This window comes from Fulvia fulva, chromosome 6, assembly GCF_020509005.1.
Source record: "Fulvia fulva chromosome 6, complete sequence".
NCBI classification, from domain to species: Eukaryota; Fungi; Ascomycota; class Dothideomycetes; order Mycosphaerellales; family Mycosphaerellaceae; genus Fulvia; species Fulvia fulva.
In genome coordinates this window covers 3473133-3496865 of record NC_063017.1, presented here as the reverse complement: position 1 = coordinate 3496865, position 23733 = coordinate 3473133, and the positions used below count along the sequence as shown (strand labels likewise).

General features: G+C 54.2%; 14 protein-coding genes across 14 annotated transcripts; 9 read left to right on the top strand and 5 right to left on the bottom strand.

Annotated features, from left to right (window-relative positions):
• Positions 1-80: 80 nt before the first annotated feature.
• Positions 81-478, bottom strand: CLAFUR5_07292 (Long chronological lifespan protein 2; the record flags this gene model as incomplete). Its single annotated transcript, XM_047906440.1, has 2 exons — positions 81-274; positions 328-478. The coding sequence occupies 2 exons, from the start codon at positions 476-478 to the stop codon at positions 81-83; spliced, it is 345 nt and encodes a 114-aa protein (XP_047762919.1).
• A 295-nt stretch (positions 479-773) lies between these two features.
• On the top strand, positions 774-1079 carry CLAFUR5_07291 (H/ACA ribonucleoprotein complex subunit NOP10; the record flags this gene model as incomplete). Its single annotated transcript, XM_047906439.1, has 3 exons — positions 774-898; positions 952-1001; positions 1054-1079. The coding sequence occupies 3 exons, from the start codon at positions 774-776 to the stop codon at positions 1077-1079; spliced, it is 201 nt and encodes a 66-aa protein (XP_047762922.1).
• Positions 1080-1663: 584 nt separating this feature from the next.
• Positions 1664-2413, top strand: CLAFUR5_07290 (FAD-dependent monooxygenase OpS4; the record flags this gene model as incomplete). The annotated part of the gene is made up of 1 exon (XM_047906438.1): positions 1664-2413. The coding sequence occupies one exon, from the start codon at positions 1664-1666 to the stop codon at positions 2411-2413; it is 750 nt and encodes a 249-aa protein (XP_047762921.1).
• A 63-nt stretch (positions 2414-2476) lies between these two features.
• On the top strand, positions 2477-3007 carry CLAFUR5_07289 (FAD-dependent monooxygenase OpS4; the record flags this gene model as incomplete). The annotated part of the gene is made up of 2 exons (XM_047906437.1): positions 2477-2585; positions 2649-3007. 2 exons carry the CDS (start codon positions 2477-2479, stop codon positions 3005-3007), a joined length of 468 nt encoding a protein of 155 aa, XP_047763431.1.
• An 869-nt stretch (positions 3008-3876) lies between these two features.
• Positions 3877-4488, bottom strand: CLAFUR5_07288 (Ankyrin repeat-containing protein; the record flags this gene model as incomplete). Its single annotated transcript, XM_047906436.1, has 1 exon — positions 3877-4488. One exon carries the CDS (start codon positions 4486-4488, stop codon positions 3877-3879), a length of 612 nt encoding a protein of 203 aa, XP_047763432.1.
• Positions 4489-4781: 293 nt separating this feature from the next.
• On the top strand, positions 4782-7289 carry CLAFUR5_07287 (Lanosterol synthase; the record flags this gene model as incomplete). The annotated part of the gene is made up of 4 exons (XM_047906435.1): positions 4782-5012; positions 5065-6936; positions 6986-7122; positions 7190-7289. 4 exons carry the CDS (start codon positions 4782-4784, stop codon positions 7287-7289), a joined length of 2340 nt encoding a protein of 779 aa, XP_047763429.1.
• A 1382-nt stretch (positions 7290-8671) lies between these two features.
• On the top strand, positions 8672-11296 carry CLAFUR5_07286 (uncharacterized protein; the record flags this gene model as incomplete). Its single annotated transcript, XM_047906434.1, has 3 exons — positions 8672-8986; positions 9118-9912; positions 10265-11296. 3 exons carry the CDS (start codon positions 8672-8674, stop codon positions 11294-11296), a joined length of 2142 nt encoding a protein of 713 aa, XP_047763430.1.
• A 939-nt stretch (positions 11297-12235) lies between these two features.
• CLAFUR5_07285 (DNA repair protein RAD16) lies at positions 12236-15373 on the top strand (the record flags this gene model as incomplete). Its single annotated transcript, XM_047906433.1, has 2 exons — positions 12236-12278; positions 12357-15373. 2 exons carry the CDS (start codon positions 12236-12238, stop codon positions 15371-15373), a joined length of 3060 nt encoding a protein of 1019 aa, XP_047763427.1.
• A 362-nt stretch (positions 15374-15735) lies between these two features.
• On the bottom strand, positions 15736-16167 carry CLAFUR5_07284 (uncharacterized protein; the record flags this gene model as incomplete). The annotated part of the gene is made up of 1 exon (XM_047906432.1): positions 15736-16167. The coding sequence occupies one exon, from the start codon at positions 16165-16167 to the stop codon at positions 15736-15738; it is 432 nt and encodes a 143-aa protein (XP_047763428.1).
• Positions 16168-16542: 375 nt separating this feature from the next.
• On the top strand, positions 16543-16953 carry CLAFUR5_07283 (uncharacterized protein; the record flags this gene model as incomplete). The annotated part of the gene is made up of 1 exon (XM_047906431.1): positions 16543-16953. One exon carries the CDS (start codon positions 16543-16545, stop codon positions 16951-16953), a length of 411 nt encoding a protein of 136 aa, XP_047763425.1.
• Positions 16954-17077: 124 nt separating this feature from the next.
• Positions 17078-18613, bottom strand: CLAFUR5_07282 (uncharacterized protein; the record flags this gene model as incomplete). Its single annotated transcript, XM_047906430.1, has 1 exon — positions 17078-18613. One exon carries the CDS (start codon positions 18611-18613, stop codon positions 17078-17080), a length of 1536 nt encoding a protein of 511 aa, XP_047763426.1.
• Positions 18614-18915: 302 nt separating this feature from the next.
• CLAFUR5_07281 (Cyclin CCL1) lies at positions 18916-20085 on the top strand (the record flags this gene model as incomplete). The annotated part of the gene is made up of 1 exon (XM_047906429.1): positions 18916-20085. One exon carries the CDS (start codon positions 18916-18918, stop codon positions 20083-20085), a length of 1170 nt encoding a protein of 389 aa, XP_047763423.1.
• Positions 20086-20490: 405 nt separating this feature from the next.
• On the bottom strand, positions 20491-21526 carry CLAFUR5_07280 (uncharacterized protein; the record flags this gene model as incomplete). Its single annotated transcript, XM_047906428.1, has 2 exons — positions 20491-21145; positions 21198-21526. 2 exons carry the CDS (start codon positions 21524-21526, stop codon positions 20491-20493), a joined length of 984 nt encoding a protein of 327 aa, XP_047763424.1.
• A 334-nt stretch (positions 21527-21860) lies between these two features.
• CLAFUR5_07279 (uncharacterized protein) lies at positions 21861-23584 on the top strand (the record flags this gene model as incomplete). Its single annotated transcript, XM_047906427.1, has 2 exons — positions 21861-22395; positions 22443-23584. The coding sequence occupies 2 exons, from the start codon at positions 21861-21863 to the stop codon at positions 23582-23584; spliced, it is 1677 nt and encodes a 558-aa protein (XP_047763025.1).
• Positions 23585-23733: the final 149 nt, after the last annotated feature.

The following is a 23733-nucleotide window of genomic DNA, read 5'->3' as shown; positions in this document are numbered from 1 at the left end:
GCGTATGGCATCCGTAACGTAGCATGAGATCATGATATAGCATAGCATAGCTTGCATTGAAGCATTGGGTATCCTCCCTTTCAAAGCAACCCTTTCCTCGCCAACTCGATCTTCCTCTGTGCCTCTCCAGCTTTGTAGCCTCCTTTGCTTACACATGCCATGCTCCCTTCGCCAAATTCGACTTTATCTTCCTGGTCCGGGAATGCGCAGGGACAGTGATGAGGGAAGTGCACGCAACTGAGGGTATGAGGGCAGAGGTATTTGTCGCAGCGGGCTGGAACAGTGTAAGTTCGGAGAACACAAGTGAGTGAAAGGAAGAACACTCACCACTTTCGTATTGTTGTTCATACCACACCGAGTCCGAGGGCATGTTTTGGGGTTCTTGCTGTTGTTGCTGTTGGCCGAACATGTTACCGAAGTTGAAGAATTGGGCGCTGGCGAGCGAGGTGAGCGTCAGGAGGAGGGCGAGGAGCTTCATATTAGCGGTCGTCGTAGTACCGTAGTACGAAGTGGGTGTGATTAGTGGATGTTACGTTGTAGAGCGCGAAACTTGTGATGTAGTTGTCCATTGCATGTGCTGTCCCTGGCGCGAGCGGAGCATGGCGGCCGACGCGGCTGCATCCTCCGCGAAAAGCTTGTCGCGGAGCTCCGTTCAGATTTTAGATCGAATACATGTACTTCGCGACCACACGACATCCACATCGACAGCGAAGGAATCCTACCGCGATACAAACACTCGGAGCAATCGTCATCACCACGCCAAATCAGCCAAAATGCATCTCATGTACACCCTCGACCCGAACGGCAAGCGCCGCTACACCCTCAAGAAGATCGTGGACGGCGAGGTCACAAAGTCGGCACACCCAGCGCGCTTTTCGCCTGATGACAAGTACTCGAGGTACGATATGCCGGTTCATGAGAGAGGTCAAGCAGTACACTGATAATGCGTAGACACCGAGTGACCCTCAAGAAGCGATACGGCCTTCTCCTTACCCAGCAAAGTACGGCCAAATAATTTCGCACACTCCAGGACACACACTGACACGAACGCAGAAGACAAGAAGGCTTTGGGACAGTAGGCATGTGCAGCAGGGAATTGTGACGATTTAGCGAGGAGTTTGGGCGCATTGCAAGAGCACATTTTGTCGTAGAAAAGTGTACATCAAGATCGAAGGCAAACGAGGCATACCACTTTCACAACACCGGAGCTCAATCTCACTGCGATGACCCAACTTTCGTCCAATGCCGGCATACCATTCCTAGGATCATCGTTGTAGTACCGCGTAGTTCCGCGCCCAGGTGCTACGTCCGTTACGCAAAGGCCATCCAGCAGGTTCAGACCACATCATTCATCTTGAGTAGCACGGAGCACTCTCGGCGCCATGACTTCGTATGATCGTATCAGCAGCCCTGGTTGTCGACCCTGGACGGTGACTGCCGCAATTCCTGTTACAGACCGCCACTAGTTTTCATTCCTTCGTTACAGCTTACTAAGTGTCCAGGATCGCGCCAATCGTCGCAGCCTGGCAAGCACAGCACTCGAGATGGTCAATCAGGGTTTAGACAGCAATGAGCACTAACATCCAGCACAACATAAGAAGACCCGCGGTTAGTCTTGTTGCTCCTTCACGCACAATCAAGTGTACTTTCTCTCATTACCACAATGCCTCTCGACATAATTGTGGTAGGCGCCGGCATAGCAGGTCTTTCAGCTGCAATAGGCCTGGCTCGCACTGGTCACAATGTCACAGTCCACGAGCGACGGGATTCCACAAAACGGGAAGACAGCGGCAGTGGCATACAGATCCAGCCGAACGTCGTACAAATACTGGATGACTGGGGATTGATGCCGGAGATACGAAAAGTTGCACACGACCCAGAGCTCGTGGATTTACGAACGTACAACGAAGGCAGTGTCGCAAAACAGGATTACCGACCACTCGGTCCAGCTCCCTTCGGTCTACGTCGTGTGCTGAAAGACATCTTCCGTGACCACGCCATCCAGCAAAGCGTCAAGATCTGTGAAGGCCAAGGGATCGATCATGTGGACGTCGATCATCACGCTATAATCCTTTCTGACGGTCGAACTGTCACTGCAGGTCTGGTCCTCGGCGCCGATGGCTCTAATTCGCGAGTTCGCAAGACTCTGTTCCCGGACTCCAAGCCCACGGTGCTGGAGCAATGTGCCTTTCAGGTCCTGGTCCCTCTCAACAAAGTCCAACAAGACCCCGAGATGCGCGAAATCCTAGATGAGCAACACGTAATCATTATATCATCTCCAGGCCGCAGCGTTTTCGCATCGCCTGCGCCGTACCATGACTTAATGGTCATTCAATTTGTTGACCATGAGTATCCTTTAGAGGGAGATCCACACCCAGACCAGCATAACATGAAGATCAAGGACCTGACGTGACTACGAGACCGATTCAGCGACTATAGCCCTGCAGTGCGGAAATTCCTGGCCGAAGCTGATGAGATGATCAAATGGAGGCTTACGGAAGTCAAAGGAGTTCCGTCTTGGTCAAGCAGCAACGGAAAAGTAGCCCTGCTAGGCGACGCAGTGCATGGCATGACCCCGTATACTGGTACGTATAGTTATCGATACCTCCCTTTAGACTGTCATCAGATGGCTGGACATCGCATCGCAGGCCAAGGTTCAGCAATGGGCATCGAAGACGCCGCAGTTCTTTCCCATCTTCTCCAAACCGCCACCCCAACCTCTCCTTTATCTCCCATCATGGACCGTTACGAACAAGTCCGCCGCAGACGCTGCGAGATCGTCCAGTACCTTGCCAGCGTGCAGGGCCGATCGTGGGCAGCAAAGGATCCCGCAAGGATCGACCAGAGACGTGAGATGTGGCGGCATGCCAACGACAACATTACTGGAAAGGATGTGAAGTCTGATATGAACGCTAATTACGGGTCACGGGCTTTCGCGAGGTGGGTGGTGACGTTTGATGTGGCGGAGGCGTGTGGCGAGGGCGAAGGCGCGAGGGCAAGGTTGTAGCTTCCCGTAGGGCTTCGTGTAGTGGGTTGCTTTTGTGATGGCATAGATGGGTGAATGAGAGGCAGGTGGGCTGAGTCGCATAGAGGGTGGTAGATGAGAGAGGACGGATATTGATGGCGCGCTCAGCAAGTCAAAGCACGTTCAAGCTCCAGGGGACCTAGTGACTAGAGTGGGGGGTGCTGGAGTACTTCGTCTGCACCGCCTGCGATTCTGAACTCTCATGCAGAGGAATCCCCTTCGCGCCCTTAAGCCCAGGCTTTTTGACTGTGTCGATGAGGCGAGTCTGAGAGGCGAGTGGAACATGGCTCGAGCGGTAGCAGCAAGGCAATGTAGACACAGGTGAGCCTTCCGCTGCGTGGTGGAGTGCGATACGATGGTCTATATGTGTTAAAGTGTTTGCATGAATTGGGTATGCATTGTTATCACAACATCCTTCCATAGAGCCTCGTCTACAGCTGCGACGATATGCCAGATGTTGCACATTCGGAATCGAGTATCCACCGCAATTGGGCACGTGCCTATCACTGCCTCAGTGCAAAGCAAGATGTCAGTCGATGCCGCCTTCACTTCTAGGGTCTGCCAGGACTGACGTTCCGGTAGATGGTTCTCAGAGGCCCAACGCTTCTGCTTGGTTTGCTGCTTCGCTTAAAACCTGCCATCGTGAGGTAGTATGACCTTTTCCTCGTGATGGCTGTTATCGTCGAAAGTCGCGATATTCAATCTTTGATTTGCCGAAGGTCTCGGTGGAGTGGCTTGCGGAGGACAAGCCCTTGTTGATTGCGTTCTGGGTAGATCTGCATTGCACCTACAGAATGATCGCTGCTAGTCATTCTCGTAGCGTCGTAGTGTCGTGGTATTGCTGTGTTCGCTCAAGGTCCAGATCCGGCGCCTGCACTTGCCTGAGCACTGGCACTGCTCTCAGCCTCCCCATCCTGCACATCCGCGACGTCTTCAGCTGATGCCTGTCCCTCCGAACCACCTGTCTCCACGTCCTTGCCGCCTACTTCTAGCAGGTACTGTACGACGTCGTCCTTTTCTGCCCGCTCTGCCTCGAACATGGCAAGATGTCCTGCAGCGTTCTTCACCCACATGTCTGCTCCCGCAGCGATCAGAAGCTTCACCACAGCCAAGTGTCCGTTGTATGCCGCCCAATGTAGTGGGGTATTGCCTTCTCTGTTGCCATGATTCACGAGCTTCGACGACTGCGACGCACCATTGGTGTTGTCTGTGGATGTCTGACCCAGCTTGTTTGAAAGTACAGGCAAGAGCTCTGCAAGACCGTTGGCTGAGCAAAAGTGCAGGACCGTGTTGCCCGTCTCCGCATCTACTGCAGCCTCCAGTACATCCTTTGTTGCGCACTGGTACTTTTGCGACAGCTCTGTGATCGTCTGCTCCAGATCTTGGACTTCGTTGGCGCGGGTGAAGTGGAGAAGGTCGTCGATCTCGTCGAATGTGAGGGCCAGTGGAGTCTTGGCGTGCATATTGACCGACCTCACAGTTGAAATATACGCACAGCGTTCGGATCTTGAAATATCAAATGCTGACGTTGTTTCTCAAGGACTTTTTTGCGCCACGTGAAGAGGAGCAAGGATCAGCACCGATTGAATGCCGCCTAGCTAAACTTTAATGCATCCCCGCGCCACCGTACCTGCATTTTGGTGACCCTGAGGAAGATCGTACGAGGGCCAATATTTTGTCGCCTTCCAGCCTGCGACTCCATATCATCTCTTGACCTGTCAACATCGATCTATATGTAATCGCCTGAGTCGACAAGATGGCTGTGAAGGAGCGCAAACCTCCCGCGGCCTCCAATGGCCATGCGAACCGCCACGCCAACGGCAATGGCAAGGCACAAGAGGCCACTACATCATCTGGGACGGATCTGACGCGTTGGCGGATGCGAGACGATAGAGGTCGACATACATGGCACTATCTGCAGTCCGACGAAGAAGTCAAGGCTTGGCCGATGACCACCGCCGACAAGTGGTATCTAGGCCTGGGCACGGTAGGGATGCGTCCATAAGCTTTCCCGTAAAGTGCTGACATGGAGCCCCCAGGGACTACCAGATCTTCCAAAGGCACAAACACCGCTTCAAGCTGCAGAGAATGGCCTCAAGTTCTACTCCAAGTTGCAGCTTGAACCAGGGAACTGGGGTTGCGAGTATGGCGGTCCAATGTTCCTCATTCCCGGCTTTGTAATTACCCTGTATGTCATCGACAAGCCTTTGACGCGACCGGAGCAAACAGAGATGATTCGCTATGTATTCAACATGCAGAACGTTGGCGACAAAAACCATGGCGATGGCGGGTGGGGACTTCACACGGAAGCTGATTCATCAGTCTTCGGCACTGCTATGAACTACACAGCACTGCGATTACTAGGCGTTCCTGCAGATCACCCTCGCATGCTCAAAGCTCGACACTGCTTGCACAACCTTGGAGGTGCACTGTACGGGCCTCATTGGAGTAAGTTCTGGTTGTCAGTTCTGGGAGTTATGTCATGGGATGTCGTCAACCCTGTGCCCCCTGAGTTATGGCTATTGCCCGACTGGACACCAATATCTCCATGGAAGTGGTGGATCCACATGCGCATGGTCTTTCTGCCCATGAGCTTTGTCTGGTCGAAAAGGTGGACATATCCCCAAGCAGATTCTGATCCGTTGATCCGAGAACTTCGGAAGGAACTGTTCGTGGAGCCGTATGAAGAGATCGTGTTTGCCAGTCATCGTAATTCAATCAGTGCGTCAGACAACTTTCACCCCAAAACATGGGTGTTGAATCTGATCAACTGGCTCTTGGTCTTCATCTGGATTCCTTTCCTGCGAGGCCCTGCGCTGATCAAAAAAGCGGAAGAATGGGTCTGGCAGATCCTACAGATGGAAGATGCCAATACCGACCATGCTTGCCTTGCTCCAGTCAATGCTCCAATGAACACTCTGTGCTGCTACATCGAAGAAGGACTTGATGCCGAGTCTGTTGCGAAGCATCGCGAACGCCTACACGACTACATGTGGGTCTCAGACAAGGGCATGATGGTCAATGGCACCAATGGCGTGCAGAATTGGGACACAGCTTTCACCATACAAGCAGTCACAGAGACGGGCTTAGCGACCAAGCCTGAGAACCACAACACGCTGGTCAAGGCTCTGGAGTTCCTGGAGGATCAGCAGATCTTGGAGCATGCGGTCGGCTACGAGGGATCAAGCATTTACCAGGATCCACCTACAAGGCATTCAGGGCCTGAGGCGGGTTATCGCCACGCGCGACGAGGTGCATGGGGGTTCAGTAACCGCACGCAGGGCTATACTGTCTCCGATTGCACCGCAGAAGCACTCAAAGCTATTCTGCAGCTGCAAACAATGCCCGATCCGAGCAGCCCACAGAATAAGTTATTCCCGAGCTTGATCAACGACCGAAGGATCAAATGGGCAGTCGATATCCTATTGACCATGCAGAACGATGTGGGTGCCTGCAGTTCGTACGAGCCCCGGAGAGGTAGCCAGAAATTGGAAGTCCTAAATGCAGCAGAGGTCTTTGGTCGGATCATGGTTGAGTACGACTACCCGGAGTGCACGACCGCTTGTGTCACAACACTTCAGCTCTTCCGCGAGAAGTACCCCGGCTACCGGACTGACGAGATTGACGTGTTCATCAAGCGCGCAGTAGACTGGATCCGGACGGACCAACGAGTCGACGGCTCTTGGTATGGCAGCTGGGCTATCTGCTTCACCTATGCCGGCATGTTCGCTCTCGAGAGTCTTGCCACTCAAGGTGAGACATACGAGAACAGTGAGCGAGTGAGAAGGGCGTGCAAGTTCTTCCTTGACAGGCAGGAACAGGATGGCGGCTGGGGCGAATCGTATCGGAGCTGTGAGACTGCTACCTGGTGTCGCCATCCGGATGGGTCACAAGTTGTACAGACTGCCTGGGTAAGCGAATGTCGTCGTAAAGAAGTGGCTTGTTGCTGACATTTGACAGGCCCTCATCGGACTGTTAGAGGCCCGGTACCCGCACAGAGAGCCACTTGAACGCGCTATCAAGCTCCTCATGCATCGACAGCAACCCAACGGCGAGTGGCTGCAAGAGGGTATCGAGGGCGTGTTCAACAAGAGTTGGTAAGACTGCCCTTTCTTGTCGCGTGCTCCCTCGTGATAGCCACAATGCTGACGCGGTGCCCCACAGCACAATCTCATATCCCAACTACAAGTTCATCTTCCCGATCAAGGCGCTGGGCATGTACAGCAGACGGTTCGGCGAAGTGCAGGAGAACAGGACCAGCTAAGCCGTGGTGTCGGGCCAGTACCTCGAGTCGGCAGGAAACAATTGTCATTGTACAAACGCAGTATCCCCAATAGACTTGTACAGCATTGAATGGACCACAGAACTGTCGCTGCTTACCAGCGCAGGTACGTTCATGTTGTGATTCTGTGCGCGGCCCTTCCAGCTGGGTGACGGCTGCAGCGAAGGAGAGCGGACGCGGCCTGTGGACGCCGGCCTGCCCATCAGGAGATGGGGCTGCGGCTGGTCTGGTCGAGCTGCAGGAGTTGTGTGCAACATTCGGCTATGACACGTGCTACGCCAACAGATCCGGCCACGAGCGTATGCCGGGTGGTGGCGTTCACATGGCCAACTCATGGTTGTGCAACAGAATGATCGTTTCCTTCCGAGGCAAATATGCCGATGCATTGCTGCATTGCTAGCTCGTCGAGGCAACACTTCCGTGCCCCTCTGCCTTTGGGTGAGAGGACTGGGGCTCGTTTATGTCACAAACAGATGCATCATCCACAGCATCCTCCTGTGTCATGCTTAACGTGATCGTTCTGCGGAAGCAACGTGCCGAAAGTGTTTAGCGACGCCATCCGGTGCCCGCTCCATCACTTCATTAGACAAGTCCCACATCATGTTTCATTTGCTTGGCCGGATGGCAGGGGCCGTGGTTCAATGTACAGCTCATCGTGGTAGGAAAGGGTGGAGCAGGCGGCCCAACAGCGGCGAGCTGAAAGCATTTGGAGGCAGCTTTTCGACGTTGCGGCCAGCACAATGAGATCATGCTGCACGCCGCCTGCCTGCCAGCTTCAACGGTTGCAAGCGAACTGCTCACGTCTGTGTAACAGTGTAAGACAGTAAGAGAGTGCTGTCGCCGGTACGTGCTAAGCAGGGGGCGCTAGGCTCATCCCAGCAGGCCGTTGGAGTGATTTGTTTCAGCACAGATTGACCAATTCCACCTCCCATCCTGCATCTCTGCGTCTCTGCATCCGCCGCGGACGAGATCAAGAGCAGCGCTGCATCGCAAGACCAACGACACGCCCGCGTTCCATCAACGGCCGTGAATACTGACTGACTGACTTCGTCGGGTCATCGATTTCCCCAAGACTCCCAGCACAGCGTGCCCGCAGAGAGCTTCACACCCTCTCCAGACAGCTCTCCTCCGCCCGAGTCCACGCCGTCAGCTACCGCACAGCTGACCACACCACCACCTCACGGCTTCCTATACAGCTCGAGCGACGCTGCACCCGCCCGCCGCACCCTCTCACCAGCATTTCCCGGGGCGTTTGGCGTTAGGGAACGGGTTTGGGGCTCGGAAAGCACTCTCAGTACACATCATCTCCGCTTGGAACGAGATCAAGATCAGGATCCGCAGTCGCAGTCGCAGTCGCAGTCGAAATGGCAACACCGACCCAGCCGCAGCCGTACGGCAGCAACCAGTACCCCACGCCCACCTCGCAGAGCGGCGCTGGCTCAGCGCCGCAGTCTGCCTACACGCCGACGGAAAGAGCATCCCAGTCAGGAGCGCCGGCCGGGAGGGAATACAGCCATCCGCAGCCGCAGCAGCCAGCCGCACCGCAGCAGTTTGAGAAGTACTGCATCATCCACATTGCTACGACGTGTGACGAGCACGGCGTCTATGTCACCAAGGACAGCGCGGAGGTCATTGAGATCGGATGGGTCGTGGTCGATGCCCAGAACTCCGAGCGAGAGGTACGTTTCAGCCCGTGCTCGGCTAAGATCAATTGCAAGAGCAGCAAAGCTGCGTTGCCTTGTGAAACGAGACACGGCAAGAATAGAAGTAGAGCCGCTAGGGTCAAAGTGCTAATAAAACGACATTACAGTTGCACCGCCAGTCCGTGCTGGTTCGCCCTGTCAACACTCCTATTACTCCCCTGTGCACCTCTCTCACCACTCTCACCTGGGAACATGTCAAGAACGCCGGCTCATTCCGCGACGCCATCGGCACTTTCGACTCTTTCGCCCGCGAACATCTAGTACCCAAGGACGGCGACTCTGGAGCTCAGCCAACGTTCGCCTTTGTAACCTTGACGCCCTGGGATCTACGCGTGCAGCTGCCACGTGAGGCTCGCGACAAGAACGTTGTGCTACCACCTTATCTTCAACATCCCATCCTGTTCGGCCTTCGTGGCGAGTATCAGACTTTTCAATCACACCATCCAGAAACGCTGGCCTTCAGCTCCTCCAGTCTATCATCAATTTGTGCCGGACTCGAAGTCGAAGAAGTTCGCTCCTCTGGCAAGGTTACCGGCGGCTTACCCTTCCATCTCCAGGCGCTGGCACCATCGTCACCCCGCCGCGCGCTCGAAGAGGCCCTCACTTTAACCCGCTGCCTCACATCGCTCGTCAAAAAGTCACGGCCATCACAAACCAACCCACAAGGTACACCAGACGTTCTTGCACGCCCATTGGACGCTCGCAGTGACGTTCGCGCATTCCTCGGCGAGCGCAGCAAGGTTCTTCACTTGAGCGGACTTCCTCACGACACGACGCAAAGTGAGCTCGAAAGCTGGTTCACGCAGTACGGCGGCCGACCGATTGCTTTCTGGACTCTGCGAACCCCAGAGGGAGGCAAGCCAAGTGGCAGCGGATTTGTTGTATTCGGCAGTCACGAAGAGGTGAGTTCTTTTTCCTTATCTTGTCCTGTACATTTCCCCCTCCACCCTGCATTCACTCTGGTGAGGCGACGTGAAAGTTGCTGGCAGCCTAGAATAGCCCTTTCACAATTGCGCTCCGTTGCCTCGCATCTCGAAGCTCTTACAACCACTACACCGTTGCCACAGCCTCCATCAATCTCGAGCTCAAACAACAGCCATGGAGCAGCCAGCACCACTACTAACAATCAGAGCCATACTGTTCCACATCTCGCCAGACTGCCGCTCCGCTGTCCATGGCTACATGCTCTGCGAATGCCATGCCATGAACCAGATCGCTTGGGATGCACTCCATGCTAACGAGTTCGCGCACCAGGCAGCCGAGTCGCTCTCCATGAACGGACGCGCTCTCAACGATCGCGCTATTGAGGTCGCGCCCTCTTCCAGCCGCGTCCTCGACCGCGCAGCACACTCTCAACCACCAGGTGGTCCTCCCCTCTTGACGCCATTCCCACCATCGAAGAACCGCCCGCGCCCAGGCGACTGGACATGCCCGTCGTGTGGATTCTCCAACTTCCAGCGTCGCACAGCATGCTTCCGATGCTCATTCCCGGCCATGGGCGCCACAGGCGGTGACCCATACAACCAGTCATACGGCATGCAACCGGCACCTTACGGCGGCGCAGGCTACGGCCACCCAGTCATGATGGGCGGCCAGATGCACCAAGGTGGCGGCGGCTATGGAGGTATGGGCGGCAGCCACATGGGAGGCTCAAGCGGCCGAGGTGGCATCGTACCATTCCGTGCTGGAGACTGGAAGTGCGGCAATGAAGGCTGCGGCTACCACAACTTTGCCAAGAACGTATCCTGCTTACGTTGCGGTGCATCCAGGAACAACGCGGCTGTTGTCGCAGAGAGCGGTATGACCAGCTTCCCAGGATCATCGTACGGAGGCCCTCCAAACATGCCAATGCAATCAATGCCACCTCAGCAGTATGGAGGCATGCAGCAACCGGATCCATCTGCTTACGGCAGTGGCGGCATGGCTGGACCACCAGGCGGCTTTAGTGGACAGTCCTATGGCCCACCATCAACTTATGCCCTTCCATCTGGCATTGCTGCCCCAAGCCCATACATGGCTGGAGGATACTCGCAGATGGCCAACAACGCTGGTATGCAGTCTCAAGGAGGATTCGATAGCCGCACCGAGCAGGCTTTCAACCAAGGTAATGCAGGTGGCCAGGCCACTGCAGGCGCTTACTCGAATGGCGCTTATGGTAACACTGGAGGCTATGGCAATGACGGCTCGGCCGATCCATTCTCATTCCTCAACACTGGCATGAGTCAGCTTGGTATCAACGAGGGTGGTGATCGTCGCAATGGCGGTGGTGCCAAATCACCTCAATGATCAACCATCGACCACACATGGCATCTGAAACCGGGGCGGAGGCAGCGTGGGTGGAATAGCACGAATTGTAACAAAACAAGGACAACATATGGGTATCGGATGCAAAGGGCTCGTTAGCGCGGCGCTGGGAAGACGGTTGTCGATGATGGGTTAGCGAGGCGTCAGGTGAGACTCCAGGCGGCTTTCGAGGATCAACTATGATTCAGCATCGGGGATGGAAGCATATGGGAAGCACACACATTTCGACCAAGGGGAGTCTTCTAAGTTTCTGCTGGTCAGATTGAGGCATTTTTCTCGGTGGCAGAGGTTTCAGGTGGTTGTTCTCAAAACATCAGAATGGGGGTTGTTGCTGCATAGTAGTATCGGAGTGGTATACTGCCGGGGAGAGTGGCTCATACCATGGTCTTTGCGGTGTTAGATAGATACCGAGCGGAGACAAGTTCACAGAATGTATTCCTTCAACTTGAAATGTCCTTTCCACAGTGTGAGTGACTGTACTGTGCTTTGCATCGTGCAGGAGGTGAATGCAGTCTCTCAAACGTGATCACCAGCAAGGACTTGACCCGTGACACCGCGAATCATCGTGATCGCTGCCTAGAAGTGGAACGCGGCTGCTTCAAAACATCTTTTTGATACCGAGCCAGCGAGCTTTTCATCCAGCCAATCAATTTGTCCCCACAACGCGAGCGCGTCGGTGGCACACGCGTTCTGGCGCGCGAGCTTGCCTAACGGTGCGCTACGATCGTGCATTGACCGCGGACCATATCTCACGTGCTCACATCCAGGTGAGTGTGACTTCTTCTCATTGATACATCGCACACATCGCCACTCCTTCCAGACCTTTGTCGGAACTTCACTGCCCAATAGAGTAAATGAGACAACACCAACAACACTGCAGAAAAGACAGTCTCTAGCCGCTTCGGGCATTGATCTGCTACCATGGCGAGACCTAGGCGTTCTGCCACAGGAGGCAAGGAAAACTGTACGCAACCACTTCTTGACGGCCATACGCTCTGCATCTCCCGCTTCCATCTTCTGTTTTGCTGACCAAACAATACAGCCGAGAGCACAGTGGCCGGACCATCACAAACATCGAAGCGATCCACCCGCTCGAGCCGATTTGCCACCCCAAAGAGCAAGGCCTCTTCGACCATCCCAAACAGCACCGACATCGAGAGCGATTCAGAAGACGAGATTGCAGTCGTTCAGCCAACAGCAGCATCGAGGCGAGTCGTTAAGGGCGTCGCTCTGCCACACATAGATGCGATGGCTCGATCGTCGTTCGTCAAACCCGAGCCAAAGGGCAACTCTCCCATAGACTCTTCGGTTTCCTCTGTCACCAACACATCCCGTGACACTTCAGCCGAGTTCGAAACACCCGGCACTACACCTGCCACATCCATCAGAGGAGCGACAGTGTCTATCACCAAGCGAAAGCGATCAACCCTTGGCACGAAGGTCTACCAGATTGAAGATTCGGAAGAGGAGGACGACGAGAAGATTGCATTACGTCTGCAAGAGGAGGAGTATGCACAGGCCGGAGCAGACCCGCAGCCAGCTACGAAGCGCATCAAGACCGCTATTGCTGATTCAGAGGACGAAGAGAGCGAGCTTAGCGAGCCCGGATCTGTGGAGTCCCTCGACTCGATACCAACCATGCGCTCTCGTGGACGACCCGCTGCTGTCAAGAAAGAGCCGGCAAAATCTTCTGCTTTCAAGGGCAAAGGCAAGACGCTTGCTTCGTCTAGCAAGAAGGCTACACCGACTCGGAAAGCAAGCGCTAATGCCCGCAAGTCACTGAGTACAAAGTTGAAGATCGAAGACAGCGATGATGAGGCTGAGGCTCTCGGTGGAAGCGACCGTGAAGACGACTTTGTGGTGGAAAACTCTGAGTCCGAGGCGGTATCGACTGGTGTTAGTGACACTGAGTCTGATATCCCGCTTGCCGCTGTCAGAGCTGCTGCTGCACCAACTCCTGCCCCTCGCGGTATCGTTCGACGACGCGGTCGTGGTAAGGCCACAGTACGCGGATGTGGTCGCCGCTTTGGAAATATTACCGCACAGCAAGCTCGCCAAATCAACGCGGACATCGAGGAGACAGTCGCAATGGCTTTCTTGACTCGGAAGGAGCGAGAGCGGAAGAAGCTGGAAAAGGCTCACCCAGAGATCAAGACCATGTGGAAGACGCTCGAAGACATTGACATCATCAAGCCGGTCCCAGCTGTGCAACCTGACAGCATCAATCGAAAGCTGAAGCCGTTCCAGCTCGAAGGTCTCAACTGGATGGTTCGACAGGAGAAGTCGTCGTACAAAGGCGGTCTACTCGGTGACGAGATGGGCATGGGCAAGACGATTCAAGCTGTGTCGCTGATCATGTCTGACCATCCACAAAAGGATCCCACGCTGGTCGTGGTGCCTCCCGTCGCACTCATGCAGTGGTCCTCGGAGATCACCGACTACACTGATGGCAAGCTCAATGTCTTGGTCTACCATGGTCAGAACAACAAGGTCAAGAAGATGTCTGTCAAGGAGCTGAAGAAGTACGATGTCATCATGATATCGTACAACAGTCTCGAGTCGCTCTACCGCAAGGAGACTAAAGGCTGGTCGCGTGGTGAGGACATCATCAAAGAAGACTCACCCATCCACGCAATTCACTTCCACCGGCTGATCCTGGACGAGGCTCACAGTATCAAGACCCGCACGACTGGTGTTGCCAAGGCTTGCTTTGCTCTCAACGGCACTTACAAGTGGTGTCTTTCCGGTACTCCTGTTCAAAATCGCATTGGAGAGTTCTTCTCATTGTTGCGTTTCCTCGAAGTTCGGCCATTCGCGGACTACTTCTGCAAGCGTTGTCCATGCTCGATGCTCCACTGGGAGCTCGACGATGACCACACCTGCAAGTCGTGTAAGCACACGGGCATGGAGCACGTTTCGGTGTTCAATCAAGAATTGCTCAACCCTCTCACACAGTCCGAGGAACCAGAAGATCGCACAGCCGCCATGGACAAGCTGCACATGATCACTGCCCGTATCATGCTTCGCCGCGTGAAGCGCGACCATGTCAGCTCAATGGAATTGCCACCAAAGGAAGTCATTCTCCACCAGGAGTTCTTTGGCGACGTCGAGCGTGATTTCTCCCAGAGCATCATGTCCACTACAACACGCAAGTTCGACACTTATGTTGCTCGTGGTGTGATGCTGAACAACTATGCCAATATTTTTGGTCTTATCATGCAGATGCGCCAGGTCGCCAACCATCCTGATCTGCTGCTCAAGAGGACTGCTGAAGAGGGCCAGAACGTCCTGGTTTGTAACATCTGCGACGAGGTGGCTGAGGAGGCCGTCCGATCACAGTGCAAACACGACTTCTGCCGCCAGTGCGTGAAGAGCTATGTTCAGTCTGTCGAGGACGAAGGTGGCGAGGCCGACTGCCCGCGCTGCCATATTCCGCTGTCCATCGATTTCGACCAGCCAGAAATTGAGCAGGATGAGGACAATGTCAAGAAGTCATCGATCATCAATCGCATCAATATGAAGGACTGGACTTCGTCAAGCAAGATCGAGATGCTGGTTTACGACCTCTACAAGCTGCGCTCAAAGAAGCAGACTCTCAAGTCCATCGTCTTCTCGCAGTTCACCTCCATGCTGCAGCTCATCGAATGGCGTCTTCGCCGCGCCGGCTTCAACACTGTCATGCTTGATGGATCCATGACGCCTATTCAGCGTCAGAGGAGTATTGAGCATTTCATGAATACTCCCGAATGCGAGGTGTTCCTCGTCTCGCTCAAGGCTGGTGGTGTCGCACTCAACTTGACTGAAGCCTCCAGGGTGTACATCGTTGACCCTTGGTGGAACCCTGCAGCCGAGTGGCAGTCCGCCGACCGCTGTCATCGTATCGGACAGAAGCGGCCCTGTGTCATTACTCGATTGTGCATTGAGGATTCTGTCGAGTCGAGAATGGTCATGTTGCAGGAGAAGAAGGCGAACATGATCAACGGCACGATCAACAATGACAAGACTTCGATGGAGAAGCTCACACCGGAGGACATGCAGTTCTTGTTCCGTGGCACTTAGGCCATCACACGAAGGGTCAAGCGAGAGAATTACTCGATGATGCTACGCTATTGCTTTACTCTGATGTACGATTCTGCACGTGTTGGTATGAGGTTTGATGGGAGGATGACTTGCTTAGAGATACTAAAGCGCATCACAGTAGCTAGAATAAAGGTCCGACTGCTTTGCTCGAGCAATGTACAATGAATTGTATGACCAGTACTGCCGTGTCACCCTCCATACCCACATCGAACGTCTTCACCATGGCTGTACACCGCGCGGTGGGAAAGCTGGGTGCTATACAGTGGAGCTTGCATGTGTACTGCTCCACGTATGTGTATGAGTTCCGCCATACCCTACCACGAGACTAACCCAGTAACATGCTACATATTCTTCAAGCTCTCCGAGGCTTTCTCAACTTTGTTCTCAATCGCCCTCGCGGCAACGCGATACTTGCGTGCTGCTTCTGCCAACTTTATCAACTTCTCCTTGACCTCGTTCGGGTCCCTCTCGGCATGGCTTTCCTTGACGCCCTTGAGCTTGACCGGCTTCTCCGTGATTTTATTTCTCTCGACGTTGAGCTTCCTCTTCTCCGCAGATTGAACAGCCGTGTTGTATTGCTGCTTGTGATGGCTAAGCTCCTTTCTGGCGATGCGCAAGGCTTCGTCCAACTTGTCTTTTGGCAGCTCTTGGGCGAAGATGGAGAAGTAGCTGTCGGTGTGGATGGCGTCTATGAGGCCTCGAATTGATTCTGCAGAAGTTTGGCTCTGTTTAGGTGTAGAAGAGGCCTCTATGGTATTGCATGACTGCTCCATGGGTGAAAGGCCGTCGGTGTGCTAGTGAGAGTCGCCTGGTCATCGGTCTAGGGCTATGCAGCAGGCAGACAAAGACAGGAGACTGGAAATCACCACGCGTTGCTTGAAGCCTCCGTGGGCTACCACGCCACTATGCTGTCAAATTTGGATAGAGGAGCAGCCCTTGCGGGCGAGTCGTTGCTTCTTTCTGCTAAACAGTCCGTCCCAGTCCCAGTCTGCAGGCTTTCGTTGATGCTCCGAGGCAAACAGTCATCGAGCATGCCTTTTCATACCCTGTTTGCTGCACTTCTACAGTCCACTATAGACTTGATCCCAATCTTCTCACGCCCATCACTCTCCGTCTCATCACATCACTTTGCGAGCCTTGTCTTCCAAATGACACAACCGCGTTTCCGAGGTACCTCACTTCCCACCTTCGACGCCGAGACCGAAGCCCTCCTCGATCTCATCAAGACAGCCATCGACGAAGAATCCAACTTTGCCACCTGGCGTGAGAAGAATGTCCCAGATGAACAGATGGAAACTGTCATGAGGGTGATGTGTGTCGCCAACGCCGCTTGCGGCAGAGAGTACCACAGCGTCTTACGCCGGGCCTACACCAAAGAGCTGGACTTTAGACAGCTCATGGTGGCGCCGAAAAAGATCGCCACATCGATGGAGCTTCAGGATGAAGGGAGGAAGAAGACACCGAGGGAGAGGCAGCGTGATATGTTTACTCGGCTTGTTGAAGAAATCAGGGAGTTTCGGGAGGCGGTTGCGGCGGTTAAAGTGGTTCCGGGATTTTGAGACTGAGCCTTTGGTGGTGAAGTGGAAGTTGTGAAGTAAGAGAAAGACGTACACGTGAAGGATGGTTGGTGTTTAGATATGCTGAACGGCTTGCGTGATTTGCTGCCTTCTTGATGAGTCCGTGTTACCACTCTTCATCGCTCGTGTCTGTATGCCACTGGCTTTCGTCCATGGCATAGCTGAAAAGCGGTCGATGGTACCAGTGTCGCTCAGCGATCTCTTCTAGCTTCGCTCTCACTGCTTCTTGGCCGTCGACTCGCATAGTGATGTGGTCATACTTGGCGAACATGGCTTGGCCAGCATGCACCGGCCATAGTGGGTCTTCGATGTAATCATCCGTGTCCGTCTCAGCAGGAGGAGCTAAGGGTGGTTCCTCTGTGTATGAGATACCGCCTTGCTCATACATTAGATGATAAAACAGTATGTGTTCTAGTCGTGGACACTTTGTAGCAAGGAAGATGAACATAGTCTCCCATGGCCGTGGCTCGTCTTTTGAGGAAAGTAGCCTGATGTCACGGAGCTTGAGGCTGATGAGACGTTCGGAACACGGTCGAAGAAAGTCGGACAGTATCTTCGAGGTCGTTGTGAGCTTCTCTAGCTTGATTCGGGTCAAGTGTGGAAGCGTGATCTCTGATGTAAGGCGCTGGAAGGCCTTGAAAGCATAGCTTCTACGCCAGCTGGACGGGTCGCGAGGGGTGGGAGCCACGAGATGACTCTGCATCTGGTCGGGAAAAATCTGAAGGCCAAGTTCGAGTAAACGGGGTGTGGCCTTGAAGAACTTCACCAGGCCTTGTCCATAGTGACCACGATTGTGATGCCAATTGTGATTGCTTGCATCCGACTCACTCCGATCCGACTCATCGCTATCGTAACCGGCCTGAGACTGCCAGCCCTTGACGATATTGAGCTCCACATATTTCATTGAAGCTAGCGCAGCGGTCATATTGATCCTGGACAGGAGCTTCGCTGGCAAACGCTCTAGCTCGATTGCATCTGTATACAAGCGCTCGAGCGGTCGATCGATTCCCGCCAAAGCTCTCACAATTGCAACGAAGAGACAAGTCGGTCCGGACATTTGCAGGGCTGTCTGGCGTTCTATCGGTCCTATAACTCGCGGGTCCTGACCGATGGCGTCTTTCAGCAGCCTCCAGCCATATGGTGCGTAGTCCTCGCTCCTACGCATCCCTACCGTCATGAGGTTGGGCAAGCCTTGAAATGCCTTGGCAAGTTGCCGCTCAAGCTCGCGAGTGTTCAAGAGCTTGTCGTACTGGCGACTGTGGGCCATAAAAGATGCAATCTCCTTGTAACGACCGTGTGGTGCCAATGCCCTCGCAGCGTCTTCCGTCCATATCTTTGGCAGTTCGTATCCATCCGGGAGATCGTCACAACAATCTGGTGGTAGGAAAGTGTAGTAATCTGGGTTGAACCAGACGTGTTGCATGTACTTTCTCAGCTCCGGATGCTCGGCTATTGATTGCAAAACATCTAGCGACGCATGGAGAATGAGAAAGCCTCTCTTGCGGAAGAAGCGTTGACCAAAGAGCGAGAAGCACGCTCGTTCCAGGTTTGGGTGGCCAAGGCGGACACTGAACACATCGACATCATCAAGATGGCGAGCAATATGGGCTATGAGCTCCGAGGGTAGTGCCAGAAGGTTCATTCCAACGCGCACAACTGAGATGCAGTGCCTTTCCTGTTGTTAGCATTGACCGCGAAGAGTCGATATGGTTCCGTTGCTTGCTTGACAGGTCTTTGTCTGGAAGTGTGACATATAGTGGAGAGTGCTGACTTTGCCACATGAGATCGTCAACTTGTACTAGATACACATGTATGTAGAGTGATGTTGTTGATGGATCTGCGGTTGAACTTCACATGCAAGAAGTTGTTGTTCGGGAAGTGGAGGACTTCAAGCGTCATGAAGCCAGCACCTCGCACTCAATCGCAGCAGACACCACCTCCAACATGAGCACAGCAGGACGGCTGTCCGAAGACGACATCTACCGCACCTCCACTCAATACCGACTGTGGTCCTTTTCGCCAGAACAACTCGCCGCACAACGCCGAAAGACCCACGAACTCGCCCTCACACGAGCGCATCAACATGCCAGCCAAACGGCTGATCGTCCACAGAATGGAACATCCCAACCGGAATACCTGACAGAACGAGAAGAGCTACGACTAGTACACCGATACTGCGAACTCATCCAAACCACCGCCGACCACCTGAAATGGCCCTCCAACATCAAGCCCGTCGCGGTGCAATACCTCAAACGCTTCTACCTCTCCAACTCATGCATGACATACCCACCCAAGGAGATATACAAGACGATGCTCTTCCTCGCCAGCAAGACCGAAGCATACCACCTCACAGTCACAAAGTTCGCCCAGAGCATCAGTGCGGATCCTGAAGCCATCCTCGCGCCAGAGTATAAGATCATGCAAGCACTGCGCTTCACCCTGGATGTGCGACAACCATTTCGAGGTCTTAAGGGTGTCCTCATGGAGTTGTTGAACATGGCAGAAGGGCTAGTGGCCACTGTCAAAGGCGTGGAACAGCGAAGTGAGAGGGATGTCCAGGAAGCATTGAAGCAATTGAAGCCTCCACCGCAGGACTGCAGGACGCCGTGGAAAGCACCACCAGACGGCACAATGGGAAAGAAACACTTCATCGACCGTATCCAGGCGTCCTACGCGACAGCAAAGACACTCTGCGACGGCCCCGCAAGTCTTACCGATGCATACTTCCTCTACACACCCTCACAAATCCTCCTCGCAGCTCTCCACATCGCAGACTCTCCCCTAGCCGAGTTCTACCTGGACACAAAACTCCCTCTAACCCTCGACTCCCGCCCCAAGATCCTCGCAACGATCCAAGCATGTGCAGCATTACTAGCATCCTACAATCCGAAGGATAGCATGGGCAAGGAAGAACGCGCCGCACTGGAGAAGAAGCTGGATCTGTGTCGAGACCCTACGACCAAGGATCTGATCAAGGCGCATGCGGCGATGAAGAGGAATGGGGCGGAGGACGGAAAGGTGGATGAGCACGATGCCAAGCGTAGAAAGCTGGAGCGAGAGAAGAGGGAGAAGGAGGATCCGTTTGGGCCGAGTTTGGGGAATGGGAAGGTTTAGATGATGGTAGGGATGGACATGGGGCGGTAGGGTGTTGTACGAGTATTATGGCATGGGAGTCGACTTAGCAAGGCGCTTGGAGTATCGCCCGGATAGGAGTGTGATGAGGTTCTGTCACATTAAAACTCAATACGTAATATGATCATCGTGCAGCAGCACAACACCATGGAGCCCAGTGTACGTACGTATTGCTTAGGCCATCAGATGCCTGGAGGGTATTTAGGAAACGAGCAATTGCACAATCACTTCGCATAGAGCTCCTTGCTTCATCACGCTCTCCGTATCGTGCAGTGTACCTATACGTACAGTCGAGCATACGGAGGACATTCACATGATCGCGGTTTGATGAGTGCTGATGGTTTCACGAGCTGATTCTTATCTCATTTGACCAATGGACACCGCTGTTCAAATAAAGCCAGCATATCGACTTCTCCTACCGAAACCAACATCACTGCTAGGGCTACCTCTTCCCGTCTGGTACAGCCACTTGTTATTGAGACCCACGCTGGCTTTGCTTCCCTTTGTTGGTGTATGCGCACTTCTGCCCGCCTCCTCGAATTCACTCAAGCTGAGTGGCGAGCTCCTCGTGTTGGTGTAGCTTAACCTCCGTCTCTCGCCCCCACTCCTCAGCCTATCACTATACGGCGACCCGCTACCGATCGTCTGCTCCTGCGTACTCGGCGCGAATGGCGATCCTGATGTTGACCTCCTCGAGTTTGAGAATGAAGTACTGTTTTCCAGGGGCGTGCCTCGTCCACTGAGCGGTGAACCACTGGGTTCTGGTCGTATACTGCTGCTGGTCGATCGCGGTGTTGCTGATTTCGAGAACCTCGGCGGTGTGACCCATTGCTCCTTCTCCTGTGGCGTGGCGGGTCTCGACATGGGAGGGAGGCCAAGGAGTGATCGCTGATTCGGTGATAGTGGGATATCTTCGCATGCGTCTGCTTTTCGGTACAAGGGCATGGCGGACATGATAATGTTGACGAGGAAGAGGAGGTCGATTGCCCAGAGTGTATAAAGCTGGTAAGGGTGAATGGCTTGGAGCCAGGAATGTGGGATGCTACATGGCCGTTAGCATGATCCGCGGTGCAAATTGAGAGTTTTGTACTCACACTGAGCGGTATATATTGGGCACGAAGAAAGAGAAGAGGATCAGGCCCGAGCTGATGAGGATTGCTTTAACGTTGCTGCCGTCGAAGTTGGTCGCGTTGCGGCGGCGGATGACGTCGTTCATGCGAGGATGTACCCAGCCCGAGTCGTGTCTGGGCGGTGGTGTGTTGACTTTATGGGGTGTCGCAGCATCTTTCTTCGGGGTGAGGTTGAGTGCTGGGAGGGTTATGCTGCTGTTCGAGAAGGGCGAGATGCTCTTGACTTCATTCTTGACGCCGGCTGCAGTCTGCGCGACTGTTTGCGATGATGGGATGATGGCGGTGGAGGACATTGGCGCGGACTGATCGCGTGTTGGTGCTGCTATTCGTGCTGCTGTTGTTAGCCTGTTAGTACGCGGCGCCTTGGTGCGCGTATCGTCTATCGCATCGCCGTCTTTGTCGTCGTCTTCTCCATTGTTTCCTTGAGGCTTGGTTGCTATGCGAGAGGCCAGAGGCCGAGAGCGCCGCGTTAAAGTTCGACTTGTCGGAAGAATGTTTCTGGCTGATCTGCGGCGCCACTCAGCTCTCACTCGTCCCGTAGGGCCATACCGGGCACCGATTCCGCATCTTACACGGCCATGGCAGACGCTCACATGCAACAAGTCCTGAAGTGAACCGACCAGCAGCATGTCCTCGTCACTGCAGTCGCTCGACGCTCAGGTAGCGAAGGTGCTATCGGAATGGTCGCTGGTCACGACGCTGCTGGCTGTCGTCTTGGTCGGCGTCTTGATCTACCCTCTGATCTACACTGACGAGCCGGACACGCACCCTCTGCTCCTAGCACGACAAGCTACAGCTTCAGCAGTCCGGAACAAGGGCGAGTCAGCCATCTACAGATCTCCAGAAGTTCCGCACGGCTACCCGCTCCGCACTGGCTTGAACGTCAAAGATGCTGGTGCACCACGTTGGGCAAGCGGGAAGGACGGAGATGTTCGAGACATTTGGCGTGAGGTCCAGCGACGTGGCACACAGGGTGCTGACAACAAGGAGATACCGCAGGGACTGATCATGACCGTCTTTGGCAAGGAAGAGCTTGTTGAGCATGACATTGATGAGCTGAGCAAAGAGATCGGAATCGTTGGGCGACATTTCAAGAAGGACGGGGCCCAGAAGGTTGCCATATACCTGCCGAATAGCATTGAGTATCTGCAGACAATCTTTGGTATGAGCAGATCCATGACATTCGACCGCCTTGACTAACACTTGTAGCCACCGCTTTCTACGGCCTTACTCCAATCCTGCTTCCGTACAATCTTCCACATGCAAAGTTGTACGAGCTTCTGGGCGAGACCGGAGCTGATACCCTGGTATGTGCAGCTGGTAATGTGCCGCTAGAAGAGTTGGTCCAGGCAATAAGCAGCGTGAAGCATGTCACCTTAGTTGTGGAGAGAACTAGCCGGCACATGGACTGGGATGGCACGCCTGAGGGACGTCTTTCTGTAGGAGTCTGGCACAGCATCGTCGAAGACAACAAGGCCAGTGCCAGCGCCGAGCTACCTAACAACGCTGCGGAGAAGCCGGGCGATGTCATCACAGTTTGGCAACACTCGGAGAACACAGAAATTGTCAGCTTCACACAGGAGAACATCGTCTCGGCTGTCGCTGCTCTCATATCGGCGATACCTCTGCGCCAACGCCTGACTTCTGCCGACCTCGTTCTACCAGCCGACACTTTCACACACAACTACGTCCTGACCAACACATTCGCCGCACTCTTCACGCACAGCAGCCTAGCAATCAACAGCGTTGCAGTACCTGGTGTCGACCTGACTTTGGCTCGTCGAGGCATCGCTCCGACAGTCATCATTGCCAGCGCTGAGACGTTAGCGAAATTGCACCATCAAGAGACTGCCGGCATAAGCTCTGGACTGCAAAGATTCGGCAAGTACACTCAGGACCAGACTATATCTGCAGGCCGCATGCCTACCGATGGCATGCTGTTCAAGCTGCTCGCTCCTTCATCAACCAGTAGCGAACCCGGGAAGCTGCGCCTTATATTGACTTCTGAGCGCATTGGCGCCGGCTCGCCGGCACTCACCTCCACCCAACTTTCCGATCTGCGTATCTTTACCAGGAGTCGCATCATCTATGCACTCACTGCCGCGAGGGTAGCAGGTGCAGTGGCGCAGACAAATGTATTCGACTACAGGAGAGACGATGGGCAAGGTCACTCGCACTTCGGTGTCCCACTCAGCAGTGTCGAGGTGAAACTTGTGGGTGGAGAGGGAGATGTTGGAGCTGAGTCGCCGAGAGGACAAATCACGGTCACTGGACCGGCCGTGGCTGGCGGCCAGACCAAGCTATCGGTGCAAGGCAGGATCAGGGAGGATAGCACGATTGCTTATGCATAGATGATGGAAACTGCATAGAACAACAATGGAACGTCCATGTCCCTAGCCGTCGGAGCTTTGTCGAGCAAGCCATTTGATGATTCTTTGAAGGCACTAACCTTGTTTGCTAAACAGGACCAGGCATATAAGCGACCTGCCAGCAGTGTTAT